Genomic DNA, 13,237 nt, shown 5'->3' on the forward strand with positions numbered 1-13,237 from the left:
TGGCCATTTTTGGGGTCATTTTGGCCACCCAGGTGTCCCCAGGTGTCCCCAGGTGTGTCCCCAGGTGTCCACAGGTGTCCCCAGGTGTCCCCAGGTGTCCCCAGGTGTGTCCCAGGTGTGTCCCAGGTGTCCCCAGGTGTGTTTTGGCTGTCCCAGGTGTCCCCAGGTGTGTCCCAGGTATGTTTTTGGTGTCCCCAGGTGTGTCCCCAGGTGTCCCCAGGTGTCCCCAGGTGTCCCCAGGTGTCCCCAGGTGTGTCCCTGCTCACCTGCAGGCGTCTCCATTGCAGCGAGCTGAGGTTCAGCAGCCAGGTGTCCTGGCTCACACCTGTCCGGTTGAGTCCCCAATGTCCCCAGGTGTCTCCCCAATGTCCCCAGGTGTGTCCAGGTGTATCCAGGTGTCCCCAGGTGTCCCCAGGTGTATCTCAGGTGTCCCCAGCCCCCCCAGGTGTCCCCAGGTGTGTCCCAGGTGTATCTCAGGTGTCCCCAGGTGTGTTTTTGGTGTCCCCAGGTGTCCCCAGGTGTGTTCTGGGTGTCCCCAGGTGTGTTTTGGCTGTCCCAGGTGTCCCCAGGTGTGTCCAGGTATGTTTTTGGTGTCCCCAGGTGTGTCCCCAGGTGTCCCCAGGTGTCCCCAGGTGTCCCCAGGTGTGTCCCCAGGTGTCCCCAGGTGTATCTCAGGTGTGTTTTTGGTGTCCCCAGGTGTGTCCCTGCTCACCTGCAGGCGTCTCCATTGCAGCGAGCTGAGGTTCAGCAGCCAGGTGTCCTGGCTCACACCTGTCCAGGTGAGTCCCCAATGTCCCCAATGTCCCCAGGTGTGTCCCCAGGTGTCCCCAGGTGTGTCCCAGGTGTGTCTCAGGTGTGTTTCTGGTGTCCCCAGGTGTATCTCAGGTGTCCCCAATGTCCCCAGGTGTCCCCAGGTGTCCCCAGGTGTGTCCCCAGGTGTCCCCAGGTGTGTTTCTGGTGTCCCCAGGTGTCCCCAGGTGTGTCCCCAGGTATCTCCAGGTGTCCCCAGGTGTGTCCCAGGTGTCCCCAGGTGTGTCCCCAGGTGTCCCCAGGTGTGTCCCCAGGTGTCCCCAGGTGTGTCCCTGCTCACCTGCAGGCGTCTCCATTGCAGCGAGCTGAGGTTCAGCAGCCAGGTGTCCTGGCTCACACCTGTCCAGGTGAGTCCCCAATGTCCCCAGGTGTGTCCCCAATGTCCCCAGGTGTGTCCAGGTGTCCCCAGGTGTATCTCAGGTGTGTTTTTGGTGTCCCCAGGTGTCCCCAGGTGTCCCCAGGTGTCCCCAGGTGTCCCCAATGTCCCCAGGTGTGTCCCCAGGTGTCCCCCTGCTCACCTGCAGGCGTCTCCATTGCAGCGAGCTGAGGTTCAGCAGCCAGGTGTCCTGGCTCACACCTGTCCAGGTGTGTCCCCAATGTCCCCAGGTGTGTCCCCAATGTCCCCAGGTGTGTCCCCAATGTCCCCAGGTGTCCCCAGGTGTGTCTCAGGTGTCCCCAGGTGTCCCCAGGTGTATCTCAGGTGTATCTCAGGTGTCCCCAGGTATGTTTTTGGTGTCCCCAGGTGTGTTTCTGGTGTCCCCAGGTGTCCCCAGGTGTCCCCAGGTGTGCCCAGGTGTCCCCAGGTGTCCCCAGGTGTCCCCAGGTGTCCCCAGGTGTGTCCCTGCTCACCTGCAGGCGTCTCCATTGCAGCGAGCTGAGGTTCAGCAGCCAGGTGTCCTGGCTCACACCTGTCCAGGTGAGTCCCCCCACCAGCAGCATGGCCCCGCCCCCCGGGAGGGCGGCGGCCGCGTGCAGGTAGCGGGGGGAGGGGCCGGGGCCGCCCTGCCCCTCCCCCGCCAGCACCTGAGTCCAGCGGAGATCAGGGAGAGAGAACCTGGGGGAGGGGCGGGGTCACAACGGGCTCAGGTGAGTTCAGGTGAGTTCGGGTGAGTTCGGGTGTGTCCCCAGGTGTGTCCCCAGGTGTGTCCCCAGGTGTGTCCCCAGGTGTGTCCCAGGTGTCCCCAGGTGTGTCTGAGTGTGTCCAGGTGTGTCCCAGGTGTCCCCAGATGTGCCCCAGGTGTGTCCAGGTGTGCCCAGGTGTGTCCCCAGGTGTCCCCAGGTGTCCCCAGGTGCCCCCAGGTGTGCCCAGGTGTGCCCAGGTGTCCCCAGGTGTGCCCAGGTGTGCCCAGGTGTCCCCAGGTGTGTCCAGGTGTCCCCAGGTGGGTCTGGGTGTGTCCAGGTGGGGTTAAAATGGGGCTCAGGTGTGTCCCAGGTGTCCCCAGGTGTCCCCAGGTGTGTCCCAGGTGTGTCCCAGGTGTGTCCCAGGTGTGTCCCAGGTGTCCCCAGGTGTCCCCAGGTGTGTCCCAGGTGTCCCCAGGTGTGTCCCAGGTGTGTCCCAGGTGTGTCCCAGGTGTGTTCAGGTGTCACCAGGTGTCCCCAGCTGTGTCCAGGTGGGGTTAAAGTGGGGTTCAGGTGTCCCCAGGTGTGTCTGGGTGTGTCCAGGTGGGGTTAAAATGGGGCTCAGGTGTCCCCAGGTGTGTCCCCAGGTGTCCCCAGGTGTGTCCCCAGGTGTCCCCAGGTGTGCCCACGTGTCCCCAGGTGTGTCCAGGTGTGTCCAGGTGTGTCCCCAGGTGTCCCCAGGTGTGTCCCAGGTGTGTCCCAGGTGTGTCCCAGGTGTCCCCAGGTGTGCCCAGGTATCCCCAGGTGTCCCCAGGTGTCCCCAGGTGTGTCCCAGGTGTCCCCAGGTGTGCCCAGGTGTCCCCAGGTGTCCCCAGGTGTGCCCAGGTGTCCCCAGGTGTCCCCAGGTATCCCCAGGTGTCCCCAGGGGTGTCCCCAGGTGTGTCCAGGTGGGGTAAAGGCAGATTTGGGGTCAAAGTTTGGAGTTTTGGGGGCAGATTTGGGCTGTTTTCAGCCGTTTTAGGGCTGTTTCTGGCTGTTTTTGGGGTGTTTTGGGGTGTTTTGGGGCATTTTCAGCCATTTTTGGGGTGTTTCTGGGGTGTTTCGGGGTGTTCTGGGGGTGTTTTGGGGTGTTTTGGGGTGTTTATTGCCATTTTTGGGCTGTTTCTGGCCGTTTTTGGGCTGTTTCTGGCCGTTTTTGGGCTGTTTTTGGGCCGTTTCTGGCTGTTTTTGGGGTGTTTTGGGGTGTTGCGGGGTGTTTTGGGGCTGTTTCTGGCCGTTTTCGGGGTGTTTCGGGGTGTTTTGGGGCGTTTTCAGCCGTTTTTGGGGTGTTTTTGGGGTGTTTCGTGGTATTCTGGGGGTGTTTTTTGCCGTTTTTGGGCTGTTTCTGGCCGTTTTTGGGGTGTTTTGGGGGTGTTTCTGGCTGTTTCTGGGGTGGTTTTGGGGTGTTTTGGGGTGTTTTTTGGGTGTTTCGGGGTGTTTTTGGGGTGTTTCTGGCCGTTTTTGGGGTGTTTTGGGGTTTTTTTTGCCGTTTTTGGGCTGTTTGTGGCTGTTTTTGGGCTGGTTTTGGGGTGTTTTGGGGTGTTTTTGGGCTGTTTCTGGCTGTTTTTGGGGTGTTTTTGGGCTGTTTCTGGCCGTTTCGGCTGTTTCTGGCCGTTTTTGGGCTGTTTTGTGGCTGTTTCTGGCCGTTTTTGGGGTGTTTTGTGGCTGTTTCTGGCCGTTTTTGGGGTGTTTTGGGGTGTTTTGGGGTGTTTTTTGCCGTTTTTGGGCTGTTTCTGGCTGGTTTTGGGCTGGTTTTGGGGTGTTTTGGGGTGTTTTTGGGCTGTTTCTGGCCGTTTTCGGGGTGTTCTGGGGGTGTTTTGGGGTGTTTTGGGGTGTTTTTTGCCGTTTTTGGGCTGTTTCTGGCCGTTTTCGGGGTGTTCTGGGGGTGTTTTGGGGTGTTTTGGGGTGTTTTTTGCCGTTTTTGGGCTGGTTTTGGCCGTTTTTGGCCGTTTTTGGGGTGTTCCGGGGTGTTCTGGGGGTGTTTCTGACCTGTAGAGCGAGGCCAGGGGTCCGTGGGCCAGGCTGAGCCCCCCGAAGAGCCAGAGGGTCTCGTTGGGGCCGGGCACGAGGCTGTGGCCCAGGCGGCGCAGGAAGCGGCTCGGGGAGTCCTGCGGGAAACCCGGGAATTCCGGGGGGAAATCCGGGAATTTGGGGGGGAAATCCGGGAATTTCGGGGGGAAATCTGGGAATTTGGGGGGTTTGGAGGGAAAATCTGGGAATTTCGGGGAGAAATCGGGGAATTTGGGGGGGTCTGAGGGGATTTTGGGGGGAAATTTGGGGGATCTGGGGGAGAAATCTGAGAATCCTGCGGGAAATCCGGGAATTTCGGGGGGTTTGGGGGGGAAAATCTGGGAATTTGGGGGGGTTTGGGGGGATTTTGGGAGGTTTGGAAGAGGAAATCCGGGAATTTGGGGGGAAATTTGGGGGGTTTGGGGGCAAAATCTGGGAATTTGGGGGGGTTTGAGGGGATTTGGGGGGGGAAATTTGGGAATTTGGGGGGAAATTTGGGAATTTGGGGAGAAAATTGGGGGATTTGGGGGCAAATTGGGGGAATTTGGGGGGTTTGGGGGGGAAATCTGGGAATTTTGGGGGAAAATCTGGGAATTTGGGGGAAAATCGGGGAATTTGGGGGGGTCTGAGGGGATTTTGGGGGGAAATTTGGGGGATCTGGGGGGGAAATCTGAGAATCCTGCGGGAAATCCGGGAATTTCGGGGGGTTTGGGGGGGAAAATCTGGGAATTTGGGGGGGTTTGGGGGGATTTTGGGAGGTTTGGAAGAGGAAATCCGGGAATTTGGGGGGAAATTTGGGGGGTTTGGGGGCAAAATCCGGGAATTTGGGGGGGTTTGAGGGGATTTGGGGGGGGAAATTTGGGAATTTGGGGGGAAATTTGGGAATTTGGGGAGAAAATTGGGGGAATTTGGGGGGTTTGGGGGGGAAATCCGGGAATTTGGGGGGGAAATCTGGGAATTTGGGGGGTTTGGGGGGAAAATCTGGGAATTTGGGGGGAAATCTGGGAATTTCAGAGGGTTTGGGGGGGAAAATCTGGGAATTTTTGGGAAAATCGGGGAATTTTGGGGAAAATCTGGGAATTTGGGGGGTTTGGGGGGATTTTGGGGGGAAATTTGGGGGATCTGGGGGGGAAATCTGAGAATTCTGGGGGAAAATCGGGGAATTTGGGGGGTTTGGGGGGATTTTGGGAGGTTTGGTGGGGGAAATCTGGGAATTTGAGGGGAAATTTGGGGGAATTTGGGAGGAAAATCTGGGAATTTGGGGGGTTTATGGGTAAATCCAGGAAGTTTTGGGAAAATCTGGGAATTTGGGGGGGTTTGGGGCGGGAAATCTGGGAATTTGGGGGGAAATTTGGGGGGTTTGGGAGGAAAATCTGGGAATTTGGGGGGGTTTTGGGGGGGGAAATCCGGGAATTTCGGGGAAAATCCGGGAATTTGGGGGGTTTGGGGGGGAAAAATCAGGGAATTTGGGGGAAAATCCGGGAATTTGGGGGGAAAATCGGGGAATTTGGGGGGGTTTGGGGGGATTTGGGGAGGTTTGGGGGGGGAAATCTGGGAATTTCGGGGGGAAATCTGGGAATTTGGGGGGTTTGGGGGGAAAATCTGAGAATTCTGGGGGAAAATCGGGGAATTTGGGGGGAAAATCTGGGAATTTGGGGGGTTTGGGGGGGGAAAATCTGGGAATTTCAGGGGGTTTGGGGGGGAAATCCGGGAATTTGGGGGAAAATTCAGGATTTTGGGGGGGTCTGAGGGGAATTTGGGGAGAAATTTGGGGGATCTGGGGAGGAAATCTGAGAATTCTGGGGGAAAATCGGGGAATTTGGGGGAAAATCGGGGAATTTCGGGGGTTTGGGGGGGGAAATCCGGGAATTTCGGGGAGAAATCCGGGAATTTCGGGGGGAAATCTGGGAATTTGGGGGGTTTGGGGGGGAAAATCTGGGAATTTCAGGGGGGAAATCCGGGAATTTCGGGGGGTTTGGGGGGGAAAATCTGGGAATTTGGGGGGAAATTTGGGGGGTTTGGGAGGAAAATCTGGGAATTTGGGGGGGTTTTGGGGGGGGAAATCCGGGAATTTCGGGGAAAATCCGGGAATTTCAGGGGGTTTGGGGGGAAAATCTGGGAAATCTGGGGGAAAATTGGGGAATTTCGGGGAAAATTGGGGAATTTGGGGGGGTTTGGGGGGATTTGGGGAGGTTTGGGGGGGGAAATCTGGGAATTTCGGGGGGAAATCCGGGAATTTGGGGGGTTTGGGGGGAAAATCTGGGAATTCTGGGGGAAAATCGGGGAATTTCGGGGAAAATCCGGGAATTTGGGGGAGTTTGGGGGGGGAAATCTGGGAATTTGGGGGAAAATTGGGGAATTTGGGGGGTTTGGGATGGATTTTTGGGGTGATTCGGGGGTTTTGGGGGTTTTTTGGGGTGATTTGGGGTTTTTTGGGGTGTTTTTTCAGGATTTTGGGTGTTTTGGGGTGATTTTTTGGGGTGATTTGGGGTTTTTGGGGTTTTTTTGAGGTGTTTTTTCAGGATTTTGGGTGTTTTGGGATGGATTTTTGGGGTGATTTGGGGGTTTTTGGAGGTTTTGGGGTGATTTGGGGATTTTGGGGTTTTTTGGGGTGTTTTTTCAGGATTTGGGGGTTTGGGATGGATTTTTGGGGTGATTTGGGGGTTTGGGATGGATTTTTGGGGTGATTTGGGTTTTTTTGGGGTGTTTCTTCAGGATTTTGGGTGTTTTCGGATGGAATTTTGGGGTGATTTGGGGGTTTTTGGGGTTTTTTGGGTTGTTTTTTCAGGATTTTGGGTGTTTTGGGATGGATTTTTGGGGTGATTTGGGGGTTTTTGGAGTTTTTTGGGGTGATTTGGGGATTTTGGGGTTTTTTGGGGTGTTTTTTCAGGGTTTTGGGTGTTTTGGGATGGATTTTTGGGGTGATTTGGGGTTTTTTGGGGTGTTTTTTCAGGATTTTGGGTGTTTTGGGGTGATTTTTTGGGGTGATTTGGGGTTTTTGGGGTTTTTTTGAGGTGTTTTTTCAGGATTTTGGGTGTTTTGGGATGGATTTTTGGGGTGATTTGGGGGTTTTTGGAGGTTTTGGGGTGATTTGGGGATTTTGGGGTTTTTTGGGGTGTTTTTTCAGGATTTGGGGGTTTGGGATGGATTTTTGGGGTGATTTGGGGGTTTTTGGGGTGTTTTGGGGTGTTTTTTCAGGATTTGGGTGTTTTGGGATGGATTTTTGGGGTAATTTGGGGTTTTTTGGGGTGTTTTTTCAGGATTTGGGTGTTTTGGGATGGATTTTTGGGGTGATTTGGGTTTTTTTGGGGTGTTTCTTCAGGATTTTGGGTGTTTTCGGATGGAATTTTGGGGTGATTCGGGGGTTTTTGGGGTTTTTTGGGTTGTTTTTTCAGGATTTTGGGTGTTTTGGGATGGATTTTTGGGGTGATTTGGGGGTTTTTGGAGTTTTTTGGGGTGATTTGGGGATTTTGGGGTTTTTTGGGGTGTTTTTTCAGGGTTTTGGGTGTTTTGGGATGGATTTTTGGGGTAATTTGGGGTTTTTTGGGGTGTTTTTTCAGGATTTGGGTGTTTTGGGATGGATTTTTGGGGTGATTTGGGGTTTTTTGGGGTTTTTTTGGGGTGTTTTTTCAGGATTTTGGGTGTTTTGGGATGGATTTTTGGGGTGATTTGGGGGTTTTGGGGGGTTTTTTGGGGTGTTTTTTCAGGGTTTTGGGTGTTTTGGGATGGATTTTTGGGGTGATTTGGGGGTTTTTGGGGTTTTTTGGGGTGTTTTTTCAGGATTTGGGCGTTTTGGGATGGATTTTTGGGGTGATTTGGGGGTTTTTGGGTTTTTTTGGGGTGTTTTTTCAGGATTTGGGAGTTTGGGATGGATTTTTGGGGTGATTTGGGGTTTTTTGGGGTGTTTTTTCAGGATTTGGGGGTTTGGGATGGATTTTTGGGGTGATTTGGGGGTTTTTTGGGATGTTTTTTCAGGATTTGGGTGGTTTGGGATGGATTTTTTGGTGTTTTTGGGGTTTTTTGGGGTGTTTTTTCAGGATTTGGGTGTTTTGGGATGGATTTTTGGGGTGATTTGGGGGTTTTTGGGGTTTTTTTGGGGTGTTTTTTCAGGATTTTGCGTGTTTTGGGATGGATTTTTGGGGTGATTTGGGGCAATTTTGGGGTTTTTTGGGGTGTTTTTTCAGGGTTTTGGGTGTTTTGGGATGGATTTTTGGGGTGATTTGGGGGTTTTTGGGGTTTTTTGGGGTGTTTTTTCAGGATTTGGGTGTTTTGGGATGGATTTTTGGGGTGATTCGGGGGTTTTTTGGGTTTTTTGGGGTGATTTGGGGTTTTTTGGGGTTTTTTGGGGTGTTTCTTCAAGATTTTGGGGGTTTTGGGATGAATTTTTGGGGTGATTTGGGGGTTTTTGGGGTTTTTTGGGGTAATTTGGGGCAATTTGGGGGTTTTTTGGGGTGTTTCTTCAGGATTTTGGGTGTTTTGGGATGGATTTTTGGGGTGATTTGGGGTTTTTTGGGGTGTTTTTTCAGGATTTGGGGGTTTGGGATGGATTTTTGGGGTGATTTGGGGTTTTTTGGGGTGTTTTTTCAGGGTTTTGGGTGTTTTGGGATGGATTTTTGGGGTGATTTGGGGGTTTTTGGGGTGTTTTTTCAGGATTTGGGGGTTTTGGGATGGATTTTTGGGGTGATTCGGGGTTTTTTTTGGGTTTTTTGGGGTGATTTGGGGTTTTTTGGGGTTTTTTGGGGTGGATTTTTGGGGTAATTTGGGTGTTTTTGGGTGTTTTTTCAGGATTTTGGGTGTTTTGGGATGCATTTTTGGGGTAATTTGGGGGTTTTTGGGGTGTTTTGTGATGATTTGGGGGTTTTTGGGGTTTTTTGGGGTGATTTGGGGTTTTTTGGGGTGTTTTTTCAGGATTTGGGTGTTTTGGGATGGATTTTTGGGGTGATTTTGGGGGTTTTTGGGTTTTTTTGGGGTGATTCGGGGGTTTTTGGGGTTTTTTGGGGTGTTTTTTCAGGATTTTGGGTGGTTTGGGATGGATTTTTGGGGTGATTTGGGGTTTTTGGGGTCTCTCACCTCCTCAGGGGTGTCCTCCACCAGGGGCTCCCACACGATGGACCCCGGCCCAATGGAGGTGGAGCAGTTGGGACCCCCAAAACCTTCGGGGCACTCGCAGACCCCCCTGTCCTGGACCCCCCAAAAACCCCAAATTCCTCAGAAATTCCCCCAAAAATTCCCAAATCCAAAAATTCCCCCATTTTCCATCGATTTTCACTCGGAAATCCACCCAAAAATGCCAAAATTCCCCCCAAAATCCCGGGTTTTTGCACCAAATTCCCCCCCCAAAATCCCCATTTCCCAAATTTTCCCCCAAATCCTCCTTCAGCACCCCCCAAACCCCCCAAAAATCCCAATTTCCCTCCCCAAATCCCAATTTTATCCCCAAATTCCCAAGATTTCCCCTTGATTTCTCCCAAAAATTCAAATTTTCCCCCCAAAAATCCCATTTTTCCACCGTTTTTCCCCATTTCCCCCCCAAAAAATCTCAATTTTCCACACTTTTTCCCAATTTTCCCCTGATTTTCCCCATTTTCCCCCAATTTTCCCCCCTGAAATCCCAGTTTTTCCCAGTTTTTCCCAGTTTTTGCCCATTATCCCCCCTTTTTTCCCCATTTTCTCCAATTTTCCCCCAATTTTCCCCCATTTTTCCCATTTTCCCCCAATTTTTCCCCATTTTTCCCCCATTTCTTCCCCATTTTTTCCCTTTTTCTTTCCAATTTTCCCCCATTGTTCCCAATTTTCCCAATTTTTTTCCCCATTTTTCCCCATTTTCCCCCCAAAAATCCCATTTTTTCCCAATTTTTTCCCAATTTTCCCCATTTTCCCGCATTTTTAACCCTTTCTTCTCCATTTCCCCCATTTTTCCCCATTTTTCCCCATTTTTTCCCCATTTTTCCCCATTTTCCCCCCATTTTTCCCATTTTTTCCCAATTTTTTTCCCCATTTTTCCCCATTTTTCCCCATTTTTCCCATTTTTCCCCATTTTACCCCATTTGCCCCCCAAAAAATCCCATTTTTTCCCAATTTTTACCCCTTTTTCCCAATTCTTCCCCATTTTCCCCAATTCTTCCCCATTTTCCCCAATTTTTTCCCCATTTTCCCCCAAAAAATCCCATTTTTCCCCATTTTCCCCATTTTTCCCCATTTTTTCCCATTTCCCCCATTTTCCCCTCCAAAAATCCCATTTTCCCCCATTTTTTCCCCATTTTCCCCCAATTTTTCCCCATTTTCCCCCATTTTTCCCCCTTTTTCCCCCATTTTTCCCCCAATTTTTCCCCATTTTCCCCAATTTTTCCCCCTTTTTCCCCCATTTTTCCCCAAAAAATCCCATTTTCCCCATTTTTTCCCATTTTTCCCCATTTTTCCCCCTAAAAATACCATTTTTCCCCATTTTTCCCCATTTTTCCCCATTTTCCCCATTTTTCCCCCATTTTTCCCCATTTTTTTCCCATTTTTCCCCATTTTTCCCCATTTTCCCCCCAAAAAATCCCATTTTTCCCCCATTTTTCCCCATTTCCCCCCATTTTTTCCATTTTCCCCCATTTTTTTCCCCATTTTTCCCCATTTTTTCCCCATTTTTTCCCCATTTTTCCCCCCAAAAATCCCATTTTCCCCCCATTTTCCCCCATTTTACTAATTTTTCCCATTTCCCCCCCATTTTTCCCCATTTCCCCCCAAAAAATCCCAATTTTTCCCCATTTTTCCCAAAAAAATCCCATTTTTTCCCCATTTTCCCCCCATTTCCCCCCCATTTTTTCCCATTTTCCCCCATTTTTCCCCATTTTCCCGCTAAAAATCCCAATTTTTCCCCATTTTTTCCCCATTTTCCCCATTTTTCCCCATTTTTCCCCATTTTCCCCATTTTCCCAATTTTCCCATTTTTTCCCCATTTTCCTCCCCTAAAAATCCCATTTTCCCCCCATTTTACCCCATTTTTCCCATTTTTTCCCCATTTTCCCCCATTTTTTCCCATTTTTTCCCCATTTTTTCCCCATTTTTTCCCCATTTTCCCCCCATTTTACCCCATTTTTCCCCCTTTTTCCCCACATTTTTTCCCATTTTCCCCCCATTTTTCCCAATTTTCCCCATTTTTCCCCCCAAAAATCCCATTTTTCCCCATTTTCCCCATTTTTCCCATTTTCCCCCCATTTTCCCCCCATTTTTTCCATTTTTCCCCATTTTTCCCCATTTTTCCCCATTTTTCCCCATTTTCCCCCCAAAAAATCCCAATTTTCCCCCATTTTTCCCCATTTCCCTCCCATTTATTCCCCATTTTTTCCCATTTTTTCCCATTTTCCCCCCATTTTTCCCCATTTTCCCCCATTTTTCCCCATTTTTCCCCCATTTTTCCCCCAATTTTTCCCCATTTTTCCCCATTATTCCCCATTTTCCCCACTTTTCCCGATTTCCCCTCTTTTCCCCCCAAATCCCCTCTCACCTTCCGGCACGCCCCTCCCCCACACCCCCCTGGGCAGCCCCGGGGGGTCGCGGTGGGGGAGGGGCAGTGGGGGGGGCAGGGCCGGGGCTCCACCCGAGCCCGGAACCCGCCCGGTTCCGTCCCGTTCCATTCGTGGTAAAGAACCAAAATCCCTGGAATTTAACCCAAAATAAAATCAGGGAAATAAAAATTCCCGGGAAATTTGGGAGATTCCCTCCAAAAAAAAAAAAAAACCCGGGAAAAATCGGAGCTGAAATGGCGGGAAAATAACCCCAAAAAATCGGGGGAAAAGGGAAAAAAACCCCCCCCAAAATTCCTAAAAATTATTCCCAAAATTCCCAAAAATTTTCCCCAAAATTCCCCAAAATTTTCATCCAAAAATCCCAAAAAATTCCCCAAAATTTTGGGGTTTTTGGGAAAAAAACCCCGGGAAAAATCGGAGCTGAAATGGTGAAAATAACCCCAAAAAATCGGGGGAAAAGGGAAAAAAAATCTCCCCAAAATTCCCAAAAATTTCCCCCCAAAATTCCCAAAAAATTTCCCCAAAAGTCCCAAAATTTTCCCCCAAAATTCCCAAAAAATTCCCAAAAATTTTGGGGTTTTTGGAAAAAAAAATTGGGAAAAATCGGAGCTGAAATGGTGAAAAAAGACCCAAAAAATCGGGGGAAAAGGGAAAAAAAACCCCCAAAATTCCTAAAAATTATTCCCCAAAATTCCCAAAAATTTTCATCCAAAATTCCCCAAAATTTTGGGGTTTTTGGGAATAAAAACCCGGGAAAAATCGGAGCTGAAATGGCGAAAAAAGACCCAAAAAATCGGGGAAAAAGGGAAAAAAATCCCCCAAAATTCCCAAAATTTTCCCCCAAAATTCCCAAAATTTTCCCCAAAATTTCCCAAAAATTCCCCAAAATTTTGGGGTTTTTGGGGAAAAAAACCCGGGAAAAATCGGAGCTGAAATGGTGAAAATAACCCCAAAAAATCGGGGGAAAAGGGAAAAAAAACCCCCAAAATTCCTAAAAATTATTCCCAAAATTCCCAAAAATTCCCCAAAATTTTGGGGTTTTTGGGAAAAAAAACCCGGGAAAAATCGGAGCTGAAATGGTGAAAATAACCCCAAAAAATCGGGGGAAAAGGGAAAAAAAACCCCCAAAATTCCTAAAAATTATTCCCCAAAATTCCCAAAAATTTTCCCCAAAATTCCCCAAAATTTTCATCCAAAAATCCCAAAAAATTCCCCAAAATTTTGGGGTTTTTGGGAAAAAAACCCCGGGAAAAATCGGAGCTGAAATGGCCGAAAAAGCCCCAAAAAACCGGGGAAAAAAGGAAAAATTCCCAAAAATTACCCCCAAAATTTTCCCCCAAAATTCCCAAAAAATTCCCAAAATTTTCATCCAAAAATCCCCAAAAATTCCCAAAAATTTTGGGGTTTTTGGGGAAAAAAAATTGGGAAAAATCGGAGCTGAAATGGTGAAAAAAGACCCAAAAAATCGGGGAAAAAGGGAAAAAAAAACCCCAAAATTACCCCCAAAATTCCCAAAATTTTCCCCAAAATTCCCAAAAATTTTCATCCAAAATTCCCAAAAAATTTGGGGGCTTTTGGGAAAAAAAACCCGGGAAAAATCGGAGCTGAAATGGCGAAAAAAGACCCAAAAAATCGGGGAAAAAGGGAAAAAAATCCCCCAAAATTCCCAAAATTTTCCCCCAAAAGTCCCAAAATTTTCATCCAAAATTCCCAAAAATTCCCCAAAATTTTGGGGTTTTTGGGGAAAAAAACCCGGGAAAAATCGGAGCTGAAATGGTGAAAATAACCCCAAAAAATCGGGGAAA

At 49.7% G+C, this 13,237-nt stretch overlaps 2 protein-coding genes across 2 annotated transcripts in view; both read right to left on the bottom strand.

Annotated features, from left to right (window-relative positions):
• The window catches only part of PSMC4 (proteasome 26S subunit, ATPase 4), a 277,421-nt gene that overhangs the window by 149,424 nt on the left and 114,760 nt on the right, over positions 1–13,237 (bottom strand). The window lies entirely within an intron of this gene.
• Positions 1–13,237, bottom strand: part of MEGF8 (multiple EGF like domains 8) — a 172,158-nt gene that overhangs the window by 56,124 nt on the left and 102,797 nt on the right. The window contains exons 25-28 of the mRNA XM_086864863.1: positions 11,411–11,562; positions 8,989–9,099; positions 3,898–4,016; positions 1,660–1,864 (exon numbers count right to left, since the gene is read on the bottom strand). Of these exons, the coding sequence (XP_086720989.1) occupies positions 1,660–1,864; positions 3,898–4,016; positions 8,989–9,099; positions 11,411–11,562 (587 nt within the window). The remainder of the gene's footprint in view (positions 1–1,659; positions 1,865–3,897; positions 4,017–8,988; positions 9,100–11,410; positions 11,563–13,237) is intronic.

The sequence above is a fragment of the Cyanistes caeruleus genome, chromosome 28 (genome assembly GCF_971803275.1).
Source record: "Cyanistes caeruleus chromosome 28, bCyaCae1.hap1.1, whole genome shotgun sequence".
NCBI lineage: Eukaryota > Metazoa > Chordata > Aves > Passeriformes > Paridae > Cyanistes > Cyanistes caeruleus.